The sequence below is a fragment of the Megachile rotundata genome, chromosome 15, assembly GCF_050947335.1.
Source record: "Megachile rotundata isolate GNS110a chromosome 15, iyMegRotu1, whole genome shotgun sequence".
NCBI classification, from domain to species: Eukaryota; Metazoa; Arthropoda; class Insecta; order Hymenoptera; family Megachilidae; genus Megachile; species Megachile rotundata.
Window position 1 is genome coordinate 4,807,431 of NC_134997.1, and position 15,045 is coordinate 4,822,475.

The 15,045-nt window shown below is 32.8% G+C and overlaps 1 protein-coding gene across 1 annotated transcript in view; it reads right to left on the reverse strand.

The window, feature by feature from the left end:
- LOC100879688 (octopamine receptor beta-1R) overlaps window positions 1-15,045 on the reverse strand; it is a 108,735-nt gene continuing 93,690 nt past the window's right edge. The window contains exon 4 of the mRNA XM_003706495.3: window positions 1-2,008. Coding sequence (XP_003706543.1) covers window positions 1,702-2,008 — 307 coding nt within the window. The 3' untranslated portion in view covers window positions 1-1,701. The remainder of the gene's footprint in view (window positions 2,009-15,045) is intronic.

Below are 15,045 nucleotides of genomic sequence, written 5' to 3' on the forward strand. Positions count from 1 at the left end.
ACAAATTAGCACAAAAATTTGAATCTGTACAATAATTTATTAAAATTTACAAAAGCGTGTTATTAAGAGTATAACAGGAAAACATTGACTTTAGAAACAACCACCTTAAAAGTAAGAAATGATATTTTGATCAAGGTGAAATAAATGATTCGATATTTTTATTGATAAAAATGGCTATATGTGATATGTTCAGATCTGAGGATAAAACAGTAAATACAGTAATCTTGTACAGATATAGTTTTCGTTTTTAATTTGTAGCCCGCAAATCAAACGGAATTCGAACATGTAGCTTGTAATTATTTAAAAGTTTATAGACAGCTACAAAATATCTTTTCTGCTGTTATTAATTTTCATTTGAAGTCGTTATTCAAATGAATAAGAAAATATTAGCACAACGAATTGTTAAATAAAAACTCATGGTTGATGTACAATGTTCATGCATACGAATTTAAATTATTTACAAACCAATTTTTTAACAACGCTCAAATTAGCTGGCTATTAATAATAACTGAAATTAGTAACAAAAGTTTGTTTTTAATTTATTCTAGTCCCTTATCTTTATTCTTGCAGCCATTAATATACTTGTGATTCCGTTTTGATAAATAGTTTCATTTATCGCACATACAGTTTCTAATTTTATAATTATTCAATTATATTCATTTTTTATCCAGAAAATAGTTATATTACAACTTTGTCCACACTTTGTATTTAAAAAATAACTTCGTTCATGTCCACAACACTCTCAAGCATCGCTCAACTTGAGAAAAAAATGCAGGTAAATCGTGAAACGATTTTTAAAATTCAGAACTTCGAACTCGATTAAAATTCTTATCACTGAATATCAACAGTATAAATTACGTAACAGTCTTTTCCTTGTTAACAAAGCATCTACTAACATGTACATATATGCTTATTTAATGACTCTTTATTTGGAATCTTTCCTATGATATTCCATGGTGTTTTCGACGTTTTGATGGCCACTCCCAAAAAATTATTGTAATTTTCGTTAAGACACGTAGAAGTCATACCTTAAAAGAGATTGTTAGGGAATTTTTTTAATAATAAAACTTTTGGCAATTAATATGTAATAATTATTATTATTTATAATTATTGAAATTTGGGGATTTGGGAATTTGGAAACTTCAGGATTTTTCTGGTGAATTTAGAGATTTCAGAATTTAGAATCTTGAGAATGAGGGATTTGTGTATTTGCAATTTGGAAATTTTCGAACTTTTAAGTTCGGAAATTGGGAAATTTAAAAATCTCGAATTTCGAAAATGTGAGAATCTGAAATTTGAGACTTCGAAAATTTAAAAATCTACAACATTCGAACTTGGAAAATGTGGGAATTTTATATTCGAGGCTCTAAAAATTTAGAAATTGAAAAATTTGGAAATTGAAAAATTAAAATTCGAGAATTTAAAAGTTTAAAACGGAAAATTTGGAAATTTAGAAATTTCGGGATTTGAAAATCAAGAATACCTCTCAGTAAATAACCAGTACCTAAAATATACCAAAATATCTTTGAAATTCTCTAGTACGCGATTCCGTGTGTGGTAAAACTCTACATACACATTCCACGCCCGTATCAACTCAGTCGATAAATTTTCGTGAAAAGAGTTGGCCATCAAAGTGTCAAATATAAATACACCCGTATAATATATTTGATCAAGGAAGTTTCGGGATATCTTTTGGAGGATTCAGATGCAGGCCTCGATGTGTACGTTAGTCATCTCGCTGGTTCTCAGCTGATTGTTCACGTGCAGTTCCGAGGACGCGTTGCTGTGCACCAGATCCTGCTTCCTGTGCACCTGTCGAAGATCCCGAACCGGCCCGATAGCCACGCAACAGCTCTCTAGGGTCTTCCTGAAGGCTGCACGGAAGTCCCGGTTAAAATAGGCGTAGATCAATGGGTTGAGGGCGCTGTTGAAGTATCCCACCCAGAACACCACCGCGACAACTGCGTCGCTGCTCTCGCAGGTGTCGCATAGTGATGTGATGATGTACCTGTCGAAAGCAAATGAAGATTTATGACTACCAGAGGATTGATTCATGCCTCTTCACGTGACATATATCGTGTATACAACTGTTAAAAAATGTAACAATGTGGTTTGGACATTTGAGTACTTTGGAGTTTGATATGGAGATTTAGGGATTTTCGAGGATTTAAAGGTTTGGGAAACTTGAAATTTGGTGATTTGGGAATTTAGACGCTTTGGAAATTGGTGACTTGGGGATTTAGGGATTATGGAGTTAAGGATTTGAGAATTATGGAATTAGAGGATTTGGGATTTAGAAATTTGAGAATTTGGTGATTGGAAGAGGACTTAGTGATTTCAAAATTTGGAAATTTGGGGATTTTAGAGGATTTAAGAATTTGTAAACTTTCGAATTTGAGACCTGGGGATTTAAGGATTTGGGAATTTGGAGATTTGTGGATTGTGGATGGCTTTAGGGTTTTGGGACTTTGGAGTTTGGTGAGTTAGAGATTTAGGAAATGTAGAGTTTGATGATTTGAGGATTTGAGGATTATGGGATTAGGGAATTTAGGATTTGATAATTTGAGAATATGAGAACTGTAGGATTGTACTATTGAAAGATTTGAAGACTTAGAAATTTAGAAAGTTGAGGTTTTTATAAGGTTTGAGGATTTGTAGACTTTGGAATTTAGTAATTTGGAAATTTGAAAATTTAGCAATTTAGAACTTTTTAATTTCAGGTTAGAATATTTAAAAATATGTTCCAAAAGTTAAAAAATAAACTTAAATTCTGAAGATTAATTTGCAATCGCATCTATTTTTTGCAACACCTGTACAGGCATTGTGTGCCTAAATATAATATAAAAACATCAAAAGCTTTCAAAGTTTTTAAAGCTTTCTTCATTCCAACACTTTCTTTCATTTTATCGAATATACTTTCTAGTAGCGTTTTGTATCTTGAAATATACCAAAAGATATTTCAAATACTAGATAATCTATAAAACTATGTACTTGCGCAGTTTGTACTTGGACCATTTTCTCAAGTAAACCAATTATAAGCCAATTTTTTCATCCCAGCAATATAATGGTCTTAATAAATTCCTTCTTATTGTTAGTTAAACAGATTATTTTTAAAAGATTAAAATAAATACGACAGTAAAATCTTTTGAGATGATGAAATAAGTAAAATGATAAATATAAGCAGCTATCTGCATCTCTCGACATCACTTCTTTTTAAGTCATAATTTCATACTATTCCCATTAGAATTAATCCCCTGATATAGCCCTGTACTTCTACTAGTCTATATTTAGATCCAAGCTTGTACTTAGACCACATCCTCTATAACTATGGTACACATCATTTTATCATATTTCTAGATTAAACCTTTGCCATACGATTTTTTATCAAATGCACTAACTATCCACTGCTACAATGTAAAAAGAAATAAGGAAAGTCAAAATGTTATGCCAATTTTGTATTCACCGATTCTTGACTATGCAAATTATAATTGGACCTAAACTTCAAATTGAAGCATAGTGAAGAGCACGAACAAAAGTAACATTTTTTTACATTTGGCCTATTTGACAATCACCTTCTAAAGGTACAGAAACCAGAATTGTGCCATAAGAAAGCATTTTTATCGGTCTATCAATTGACTTAAATTTAACTTCTCCGTAATAAGTGGTCGCAGAGCTACGACATTTTTCTGCAGTTACTGTCATTGTTACCTGACCCATCGGAACAAAAGCAACATTAATCATCTTGAAGAGAATTATATAAAAATACATTTCCTAACACAGAATAGGATTTTTAGTATCAGAATCGTTAAAAAGAAATGCTCAAATTAACGTGTTATATTTTGTGCAGCGATACAAACTGCTCGCTCATATAAATAACGAAAAGTAGAACACATAATTAACTTCGAGCACAGAATTTCTCTGGTATTGTGTATGTGGTTTATTTATTTATCCCTAATTACAGTTCTGACGTGTATAAAACATCACCCTTGGTACAGTTTTTACAGGTTTTTCGTCCTCCTGGTAATACTTCGGTTAACATCGGGGTTTTTCAAAACAGAAATCATGATTTACAGCCTATTATATCATTTATTGAAATTAACTATTGTTACTTGTAAAAATATTATCTAAAAATGGTCTAAAAGTGATTGATTTAGAATAGCTTAACTATGAATATTTCGAGGAATGTCGAAAGAGTCGAAACTTGAGTAGTCTGAGTTCACAATCCAGTTATACACCGCCCACTTATGTTATGGCGCAGTGTCAATCAACGCAACAAAGCAGATGTTATGCACATATGATTATGAAAAACAAATTATCTAACAACGTTTATGCAAGCGAAGGACAGATGTGTTACTTTTATACCTACCTACACTACTAAAAACTGATAATATTTAAATTGTGGGTTCGCCTCGAGTTGACTCATCAAAATATGGCAAGGTGTCGAACAATGTATATTGATGAGGTATATTTTATAAATATATGGTCGAAATGAACGATCCAAAATGTGCAACGATCCAAAGGATTCAGGTCAATGAGCTGGTGAACTGTTAAGGGCGCGTTCTAAATACCAGCCTTTGAACCCGACATATTGGCCCAATTTAAAAGCAGCGTAACGGTTGTCAGACGAAATACTAAGTGACCCGGGCCAAAGTGTATCAATAGCAAGTTGGAACGACTTCCTCCTCTAAGCTATTTAATCTCCATTCATGGAACAGCTCCGTGTGGTTTCGTGCTCGATCGCGATTGACCCATATCGACCTCGAAATTGTTTCCATTGTTGCTGCTAGAATAGATTTATTGGCTTCTTTCGCTCGTCCAAGCTTCATCCATTGTCAGAACTTTTCTACCTTTACCTCCAATCTGGAAAACTTTCAAAATCGTTTTTCCCGATGTTTCGTAATACTTTCCTGTGAAACTAACGAATTTTAAATGTGGTATTCTTTCATAATTAGCAATTTCAACGGACATGCATGAATTATTTCAGATCTCTACTATTTCAAGGTTTATTAACAAATTCTTTTTTGTTTTCTAAAAATTTATATGGAAGATTTTCAGATTTCTATATCCCTCTATCTTTAAATTGAGAAATTTTCAAAAACACCCTTCTATATTGCTGGATTTTTCCATTTACAAATCTCTATGTCCGGATTTCAATTTTGTATATTTCCAAATCCCTATATTCCTAAATTTCTAAATCTCTAACATCCCCAAATTCTATATTCGTAAATCTCAAATATTTCTAAATGCTTAACAAGAAATCTACCGATCCCGGTATTCACATATCTCCATATTCTTCTACCCCTCATGTACATATATCAAATTTATATTCTATCCTTAATTCTACAGTTCTGTATTAATGAATATTCCAGTGTACGATATGCGAGCCTGCCAAACTCAAATGAATCCGCGACAAAACGAGCGTGGAACGTTCTGAAAATTTGAAGAAAAGGTATTTTCGATTCTGTCCGCCGATCGATACTGTTCACAATTTAAATCCGGAGCGATATTCTCCCGGGAGGATTTCAATACACATTCAACGGGATCTTTTGTGCATCTGGCTTCTTTCGAGCAAAGGGGAAGGAAAAAGGTTTGCTCATTAAACGACTTCTCCGTGACACCCAATGAGGCTCTGGGCAGAGTGCTTTCAAGAACTTTTCCAATCCTTCAGAATCGCGGCATACTCATCCCGTTTCTGTCGATTGTTACGCGAACAGTTCACGTTTCGTATAACAGGATAGATTTTCATTCGCTCGATAACTAAGCTCAAGCTGTAATCGTAACATTAGCCGAGGATTAAAAACAAAACTCAGTTTGCGTAGTTGAAATTACTGTACTCGAGTTCACGATCGAATTTGACGTTGGTGGAATTGTAGGGGTCACATTCGATGATTTAATTAATAGATGCTTGGCCTTTTCGTTCATTTTTGTTGATTGAACCTTTGATAAAATTTCATCCATTTAAAGGATTTTTTAACCATGAAACTATCAAAACAATTAAGCGAACGTTTTACAATTTTTTTATTTTAAGTTACAAAATTTTTGTGAAATCTGTATTGATCTTCATAACCCTAAAATTATCAAAGCGGTCAAATGACCGTTTCACAAATTTTTTATTTTAAGTTACAAAATTTGTTAATGTAATTTCTGTGAACTCAGTGTTAATCTTCATAACAACAAAAGAATATATATATTAATTTATATTTTGTCATTTTTTTATTTATTGTTTAACTCTAAAGTTAACTAACGTTTTCAATTTCAAAGTAAATATGGAGTAATGTTAAATTGAATACACGGAACGCTACGTTTCAATATATCTATTAATTAATCGCTGTACGTGTGGAGCAATTAAATTATATTACATGAAACTAAATTTCAATTAAATTAAATTTCATTTGTTTTCATTCTGATAACGTGTTGATTGATGATCCTCGAGTGACTGATAGAATATTCCGCCATATTGATCTAAGCCACACGTGACCTCAGTTGGCGGCACAATTTAAATCTGTTTAGATGAAAAATGACGTTATTGACCTAACCTTGTTTATTAAAACAAAGAAATAGGCTTTTATTTTAGATAAAACATCCACTATAAAACAATATAAAATAATTAATATGAATTTAATTAAACTGCCAATAATTAGATTAATTTAACCTGTTCAGTTTTTAGTTCTCTATAATTAGTTGTCCGTTTGAACAAAACAAATATTGATCTTAGAAATGTTCCCTAGTTTTTCCCTAGGTTTTCCCTAGAATTAATTATAAATAGCGTAATAAACGTAGCTGACGTAAAATCTAATTTTTAATGCAATACAATGAAATCAAAACAATTTTTCGTTGAAATGGAAAATATTGTATGTTTTGTGTCATTGAATTCGAATGGTATCGCGAGGATAAGCTCCGTACCAGTTACACGGCCCGTTACCTCGTTGCTGGTTATCGATAGGATTAACCTGGTGACCCCGTCAAGCTAGTGGATTCTAAGATGACCCGTTACAAATCCACCAATGACCGTGTCGCGCTGGATTCCAGCCAATCGTAATCGATACACGAGATTTTCCGTGTACCTCGCGTTCGACCTGGCTGGAAATTATGGTAATAACCACGATGCTACGCTGTTGCAGCGTGTTTCATGGTTTGCTAACTGCAAATTTCCGTGACGGTGTTCATGACGAGTAATAGTAAATTTAGAACGTATGATATGGTTAATTGTATGCATACAGAATTGGTGTAATCGTTGATTTTCACGTTTGCTAGTGTACGTGTTGCGATGTTCGCTTGAACGTGTTGGAAAAAAAACAACTTCAAAATAAAATACAAAGAAATACAATAAAAAGAATAAAATAATGTAGTGAAATAATTATTAAATACTATAAGCGAATTAATATTAACTAAAGTTTTTTTTCTTTTACTTGTATCAACTTTTTAAAATTGGCGCCAAATTTAAAACGTTTAATGTCATCACAATTATTGATTTATTTTACAATTTTATGCATCTATTCTCTGTTCAGTCTATTTATCTGTTCTCTTTTATGTATCTATCCTCTTTTTCAGTCAATTGTTGCTTACTTTTTATCAAATGTTTGTACTATGAAATATCAGATGTTTCACGAACTTCCATTTTTTCGCAAAATAAAAATGTAATAAAAAAGTCAACGGATATAGGTTCGGTTACTTTTTGCCAACAATGTCGCGACAAAACAACGCGTTGTCAATTTTTCTGCCATCGGCACGGGCGCATAAACAACAAAAGCTTTGAAAATATTGCAGAAAAAAGAGTCACACGGTTCGTTGGCAGAAAATTGAACACCAAACGTCACCCAGCCGTTTTTTACCAAAAACAACGATCCCTTCATATCCCTAAAGAACTACGAACAGGATGTTGATGATTGTTCGAGTTCGATGAAACGTGACTGCGTTTATTCGACTGTAAAAAATGCAGTCGCCGAGTCGATCGCGTATCGTGGATAGCCCTATTAAAAAGCAGTTTTATCCAGATCCAATATCCATTCGCCGTCTATGTAACGGCAAATGAAATTTTAAACGGTCGTTTCATTGTTGCTCGCATCTATTACGCCCTATCGGTGAAAGTGCGACGTCATTGATTCTCGAAAACTCTACACCGTGTATCCACAATTTTGAAAACTGTGTACCATTTTGTGGTATTTTCAATAATGTTTCGAAAAAATATTCTACATAGAAGTTATTCAGTATATCTCTGAATTCCAAAATTATTTATTTACTGCATCCCCAGTTTTCTATATTTGTGGATCAGTTTCTCCCCAAATTTTGATATTTACCTAGATTTTTAAATTAATATATCTCTCAGTTTCTATTTCTTTATATTACTAAATTTTTACATGTCTACATATTATACAAACTCTTCATATATTCAGATTTCTATATTCCCATGTTAGTAGATCCTTAACTCTCAAAATCTTCAAATGCACATATGTATTTGTAGATTACTACATTACCAAATCCCTATACTTGCAGATTTTTATGTTCTCACATCCTTAGATTCCCAAATTGGTACATTTCCGAATTTTTATATCTCTAGATTTCTACTACAAACAAATATAGATATCTATTGTACATTTCTACATTTCTATGCATATTCTCAAACTTCTACATCCCAAAATTCCTATATTCCAACATAGTTACATTCCACGATTACTATAGTTGAAAATTCTTATATCCAAAAATTCTTACACCTCAAAATCCCTATATCCCAAAATTCCTATACTCAGAATTTCCAATACCCCAAAATCCCTATATCTCGAAATCCCTACATCCCGAAATTCCTAAACTTCAAAAGCCCTAGATCCCAAAATTCCCAGATCCCAAAATCACTAGATCCCAAAATCCCTAGATTTCAAAATCCCTAGATCACTAGATCCCAAAATCCCCAAATCGCTAAATTCCTATATCCCAAAATCCTTAGATGACAAAATCCCCAGATCCCAAAATCACTAGATCCCAAAATCCCTATATTTCAAAATCCCTAGATCACTAGATCCCAAAATCCGTAGACCCCAAAATCCCTAGGTCACAAAATCTTTGCATTTCAAACGTTTGTGTACGGAACTTAAGTTTACTATACACTGTATTAATAATGAAATGTGTTAATGGTACAATTATTTTAAGTATAATTTAGCATTACGGATATCTGTAACGATCCGTCGGAAATGTCCTACAAATTCTGACAAATGTATTCTGGTTGGTTAGGTTGGTTATCGTGGTGTGCCGAGCTCCTCGTACCAACCATCGGATCCCTTTGTTTATCGAATTTTCATTGGAAAGCCTCATTGTTCCTCTCGTTTCCGTTCTACCTACAACCGTGCAGTCCTCTGCTACTGGTTAAAATATACAGGGTGCACGGTACAAGAATGTCCTCTATTTCTGTTCCATTTCCAATAATCTTGCAAAAAATACGTTCGAAAGAAATGTTATGCGGCTTCTGTTTGGTCACAAAATACGATAAGTAAAATGTTTCCAAACGTTTGCCTTTCCAGTCAATAAATTCTGATATTAAATTTGGGAATTTGGAGATTTAAGAATTTTGAAATATTGGAATTCGGTAGTTTAGTAACTTAAAACGCTGCGAGTTTGGAAGATTGTAAATTTAGATATTTAAGTACTTGGAAATCTGATCACATGGAAATTTGAAAACGAACAAATTTAGATATTTTGCCATTTGGAAACTTGAAAATTTAGAAGTTTGGATGTTTTTTTAATTATTAAATTGGAAAGTTTAAAATTTGGGAATTTGGAGAGTTTTAAATTCAGTAACTTCGGAATTTGGCAATTTTCAAATTTAGTAACATTGGAATTTGGTAATTGGGAAATTAACAAATTTAGGAATTCGGGAATTTGGGTCCTTTTTAATTTTACTAACTTGGGAATTTAGCAATTTTCAAATTTAGTAATTGGAAAATTTAAAAATTTAGGAATTCGGGAATTTTTGTATTTTTTAAATTATTAATTTGCATAGTTTAAAATTTGAGAATTTGGAAATTTTTAAATTTAGTAACTTCAGAATTTGGTAATTTTCAAATTTAGTAATTGGAAAATTTAAAAGTTTAGGAATTCGGGAATTTAGGTCCTTTTTAATTTTACTAACTTGGGAATTTAGCAATTTTCAAATTTAGAAATTAAGAAATTTAAAAATTCAGGAATTCGCCAATTTAGAAATTTTAAAAATTATTAATTTGAGAAATTTAAGAATTTGAAAATTTGTAATTTATTAACTTGGGAAAATATGAAAAATTAGAAATGTGGCATATTTCTTTTACAAAACTCATATTTAACTTGCACTGTCTGAAATCTGATCCTGCCAGCATGTACAGGGACTAAGCGATAACAATCAAGTTTCTTGAGTGAACTCGCAAGAGTGTCCTGAAAGGAAGATACAGTAGTTCAAACTTTCAGTGTTTTTCCTTACAACCACATCCCTGTAAAACTTCCCTCTTAGTCAACCGATATATGTCGTTGTCCGCCCTCGAGAATTCAACCGTTTAGAGGGTGGCTTCGAAAAAGTGGAAAATGGAGGGTAAAAAGTAGGTTCTTCTTCTGCTTCGGTTGTATTTCGATAGGCCATCTTCAAGTGTTCAAGCACCTTCGATATTGCAGTGCATCCCGAAATTCTTAAGTGGTTAGTAATTCGAGCAGGAATGGCTGGGAAGGGGCATGAGGAGTCGGATCGATATCATCCCGTGCAAAAAGGATGTCAGAGTACTGCCACGATCTCTGGGTGCATTGCACAGGACTTTCAAACGTTTACCTGCTAGTGGGGCTATAGACCAGGTGCTTCACAGAATTGTAATGATTATTTCAATTTAGGGTACCTACTGTTAACATATACACTAATTTTCAATTTCATGTTACTGGCTGTAATAGACGAAAATTAGCGTGGCGTAAACCGAATGAGTAATTGAAAATAAATAATATGAGAGCGACGATGAAACACGGTAGTGGAGGCTTGATGGTATGGGGCTGCATTTTTATTGCTGAAATAGGACGGCTGGTTTTTATTGAAGATATTACCGACAAGAACAAATATTTAGACATATTTAAAATGTGCAACGTTTATGGGTATACGAGACAGTCTTAAGTTCTACCAGGATAACGATCCGAAACACAAATCGAGAATAGTTCAGGAATATTTATTATATGCCTGTCCGAAAATGCTCCATCCTCCACCACAATCACCAGATTTAAATCCAATTAAAAATCTATGGGACTTATTGGATCGTAATGTTAAGACCACCCCTATAAAAACAAAAGACAAATTAAAAATACAACTGACGGAAGAGTGGAAACCCATTACTCAAAATTATTTAAATAAAATAATTTCAAACATGCCAACACGTTTGCAACACGTCATCAGACAAAGGGGATATCCCAAAAAATATTAAATTAATATTAAAGTTATAACTTTGTTGTTACATACAATCTAAATAAGAAAAAACTTTATGTAATATTAAGTGTCCGAATATTTTTTCGACACCAATATCGGGTTTTGCTAAACCAAGTATATTAAAAAAACTTGACGTAATCCACAATACCGCGATCAGATTAATAACAGGAGCATTCCACACAAGCCCAATAGGAAGTATAATAATAGAATCTGCTGAAACATCCTTAGAATACAGAAGAAAACTTTTAAGCTTAAAATATGCAGTACGAGCGTCAACATCTACCAACCCGATTATCTACGGTGACATCTTCTCAAAAAAAAAAAATACACAAACCCAAACACCAAACTAGTAATATTCCCTTATATCAAAGAATTAAAAACTTTTTTAACGAACTGGAATACAACCTACCAATCACAGAAAAAACTAGATTCCATAAAACACCCCCATGGACACTGAAGACACCTAATATTAACCTATCACTCATAGAAAAGAAAAAGACAGAACTAACTACACAGGAATGGAAAGACCAATTTAACATCCTATGTGCCAAATATCCTGGATACACCCATGTCTATATTGACGGCTCCAAGAGCAATCTTGGAACAGGTGCAGCTGTATTTGCGCAAAGTACTACAATAAAACACGGAATGAACTCTTTCAACGGCATCCACACAGCCGAAAGTTACGCGCTCCTTTCAGTTCTTGAATTCATCGATAAATCTTCTCATTCCACATTCATCATATTCTCCGATTCCCTTTCGACTATCCTAAAGACCCAAAACCTAAAGCAGACCATGGAAATCCGCAGAACAATACAAGAGCTATACGACAAATTAACTACACATGGGAAGAAAAAAATAACGATAGCGTAGGTCCTTTCCCACATGGACATCCACGGGAATGTCATGGCCGATCTCGAAGCAAAAATTGCAGCAACACTACACCCGGATAATCAACCTCTCTGCAGCACCTCTCTGGACATAAATAATCACCTAAAGTCACTGTGGAAACAGTCGTCGAATCGAGCATGGAAAAACTACAAAGCAAACACACTTCACAAATCAACAAACAGTTTCTACAACCTTAAAACAAATCCCAATTTCAACAGGAGACAACAAACAGCAATAACTAGAATCAGAATTGGGCGTACCAAACTGACATATTCATATATCCTAAACAACATTCCCCTCACTCTATGCGAATCATGTAATGAACCAATAAGTATCAACCATATTATACTAGAATGCAGGAAATATAACGAAGAACGTAGGAAATTTAACGTCAAAGACGATATCAGAAGCAATCACCTCTACATTATATCAAAACACCCTAATTACATTCTGCAAGACTATAATTCTATAGAACTTGCAACTTTCTCCTAAATTAATCAATTAAAGACAATAAGTATCTAAACCAGTCGATAGTCGCTAATGACCTTGATGTTGATGCGACTTTAAACTCTAAACAAACAAAAAAAATATCGGGTTTAATTTCGTTTATGATTTATTATGTGGAAAACAATAAAAATAAAGTATTTAATTTTACATATTTGTAAACTAGAATATGCACTTTAACTCATTATGGATCAGAAAATTCGGTAATCACATTGCAAATAATATAAAGCTTTAATTTCGCAAATACCATAATGTCCGAATATTAAAGCGAGTAACTGTAGGTAGAATAAAAGTGAGATGCGGGGATTTGAAAGTCGTTCCAAATGATTAAACGTGTCTGAAAGTATTAAAATCGGTACAAACACGATTATTATTGATTTTACGACGACTGACATCGATGACGACCAAGTATTATCGTGAACGATGAGTCATAGAGCTTGTAACGTGCTTTCAGTCAATTCTATCAATCAAAAATGATCGAAAATGGTACCAAATTAGGGTTTTTTATTGATGCGACGAATATCGGCGACAATGACAACAGGTTTCTGTCTAAAGATAAGGATATAGACTGCCAACAATTTATACAACTTTAAGGTACCTTACGAGCCTAACCTCAAAATTTAAAGTCAGAGGAATAAAAATTGCGGCCTGTAACTTGGTACGAGCAAATAGGCAGACAAATGAACAAACATACAGGATCAAGTGGTTCTAGGAGCTTTACTACGTACGGCAACAAGATTTGTCTCAATATATTGCCGCGGTAGCGAGATTGCAACTACATAATTTCGCTGTCATTTGAAAACTGCAAAAACTTACGAAATACTATCTCATTCGTAAAAATTTCAGGATAAAACACATAACAGGATTGAAAAATTAAGTACTCAAGCGAGTAATTGGAAAATGTTCCGTCATTTTGGTCTCAGTTGGCGCCAAAATTCAAATCTATTTGTCTGGAAATGATGATGAAGTAACAAAACAAATTTTCTTAATGCAATTCAATATAAAATATAATTTAAATTCAATATAAATTCAACATAAAATATTACAATTTAATTTGTTGGAAAACAACAAAAATAAATATCATTTTTAAATGTTTGATTAAATTATTTTGAACCAACATTGAACCTCAATTTTTACGAAATGTATGATAATAAGTTTTAAATTAAAATAAAGAAAGAAAATACAAAATGAGTTTTGATATTTTATGTTTAATAGATAAAATATTTCTTTTGATGTTCTGTTATGGCAGTTCTGCACACAAATGGATTTTAATTTTGCCGCCGTCTGATATCACAATTATCTTCTGCTTTTAATCAAGTAATCTCTCTCTGTCTTGCTTTAGATCAATTTGATACGGTTTTCTATAATTTCCTTCTTATATCCGTGGTCATGGTTTTCTATAATTTCCTGCAGGATCACTATGAAAAATGTAATAACGAAATGAAAAGAGAACGCTGTAAGGAGGACGTTTATATCCTTATCCGACTGCGCATGCGCATTAACAGAATAAATATGTCATTGTTATGACCGCATATTCAAAACAAATCGTTAACCTATAATTACAATCGTCAATTTACTCAAGTTTATTAAAAATACTATTCTAAATTCAAGTGATATCAATTTCAATGTATTTTAATTTACAATTTCAGCTGCCGTACATTTCTGAATAATTAAATTTTGTTTGAACAGGTCTTCAATTAGAGTATTTTAAACCAACTTATTTTAGTTAATTTCATATGATTTCTATCTGAAAAGGTCAGTTTCTCTTTAACCATTCTCGTATGTTTATTAAAAAACTGTTTGGTGAATAATTTAATTACTCCAATTCGAACAATTCCATTATTTTCCTCAGTCACGATAATTTAACTCTGATTTGAGAAGTAAAGAAAATAAAAATTTGTTTCAATGTAAACGGTGTTATAATGAAAAAAAAGTTAATACGTTTAAAAGTATTACGTACAATGAATTCCACAAGTAAATATCCATTCTGCCGAATAAATATTATTTAAATACCAACTAATCATTCGCGCAAAGTGTATTGACGCGAAATCAAAGGGGTTGAAACTAAAATTTACGGATGCCTCGTGCATCGCGTCGTTTGCACACGGCTATAAATAAACATGCTGAAAGCGAGCGTTTATCGTTGGAATTTATTAACGCTTGAAATTTCTATCGATCACGCGTATTTTCGATGATTTTATAAACCATTATTTATCCTGGTACCGTGAAGCGCG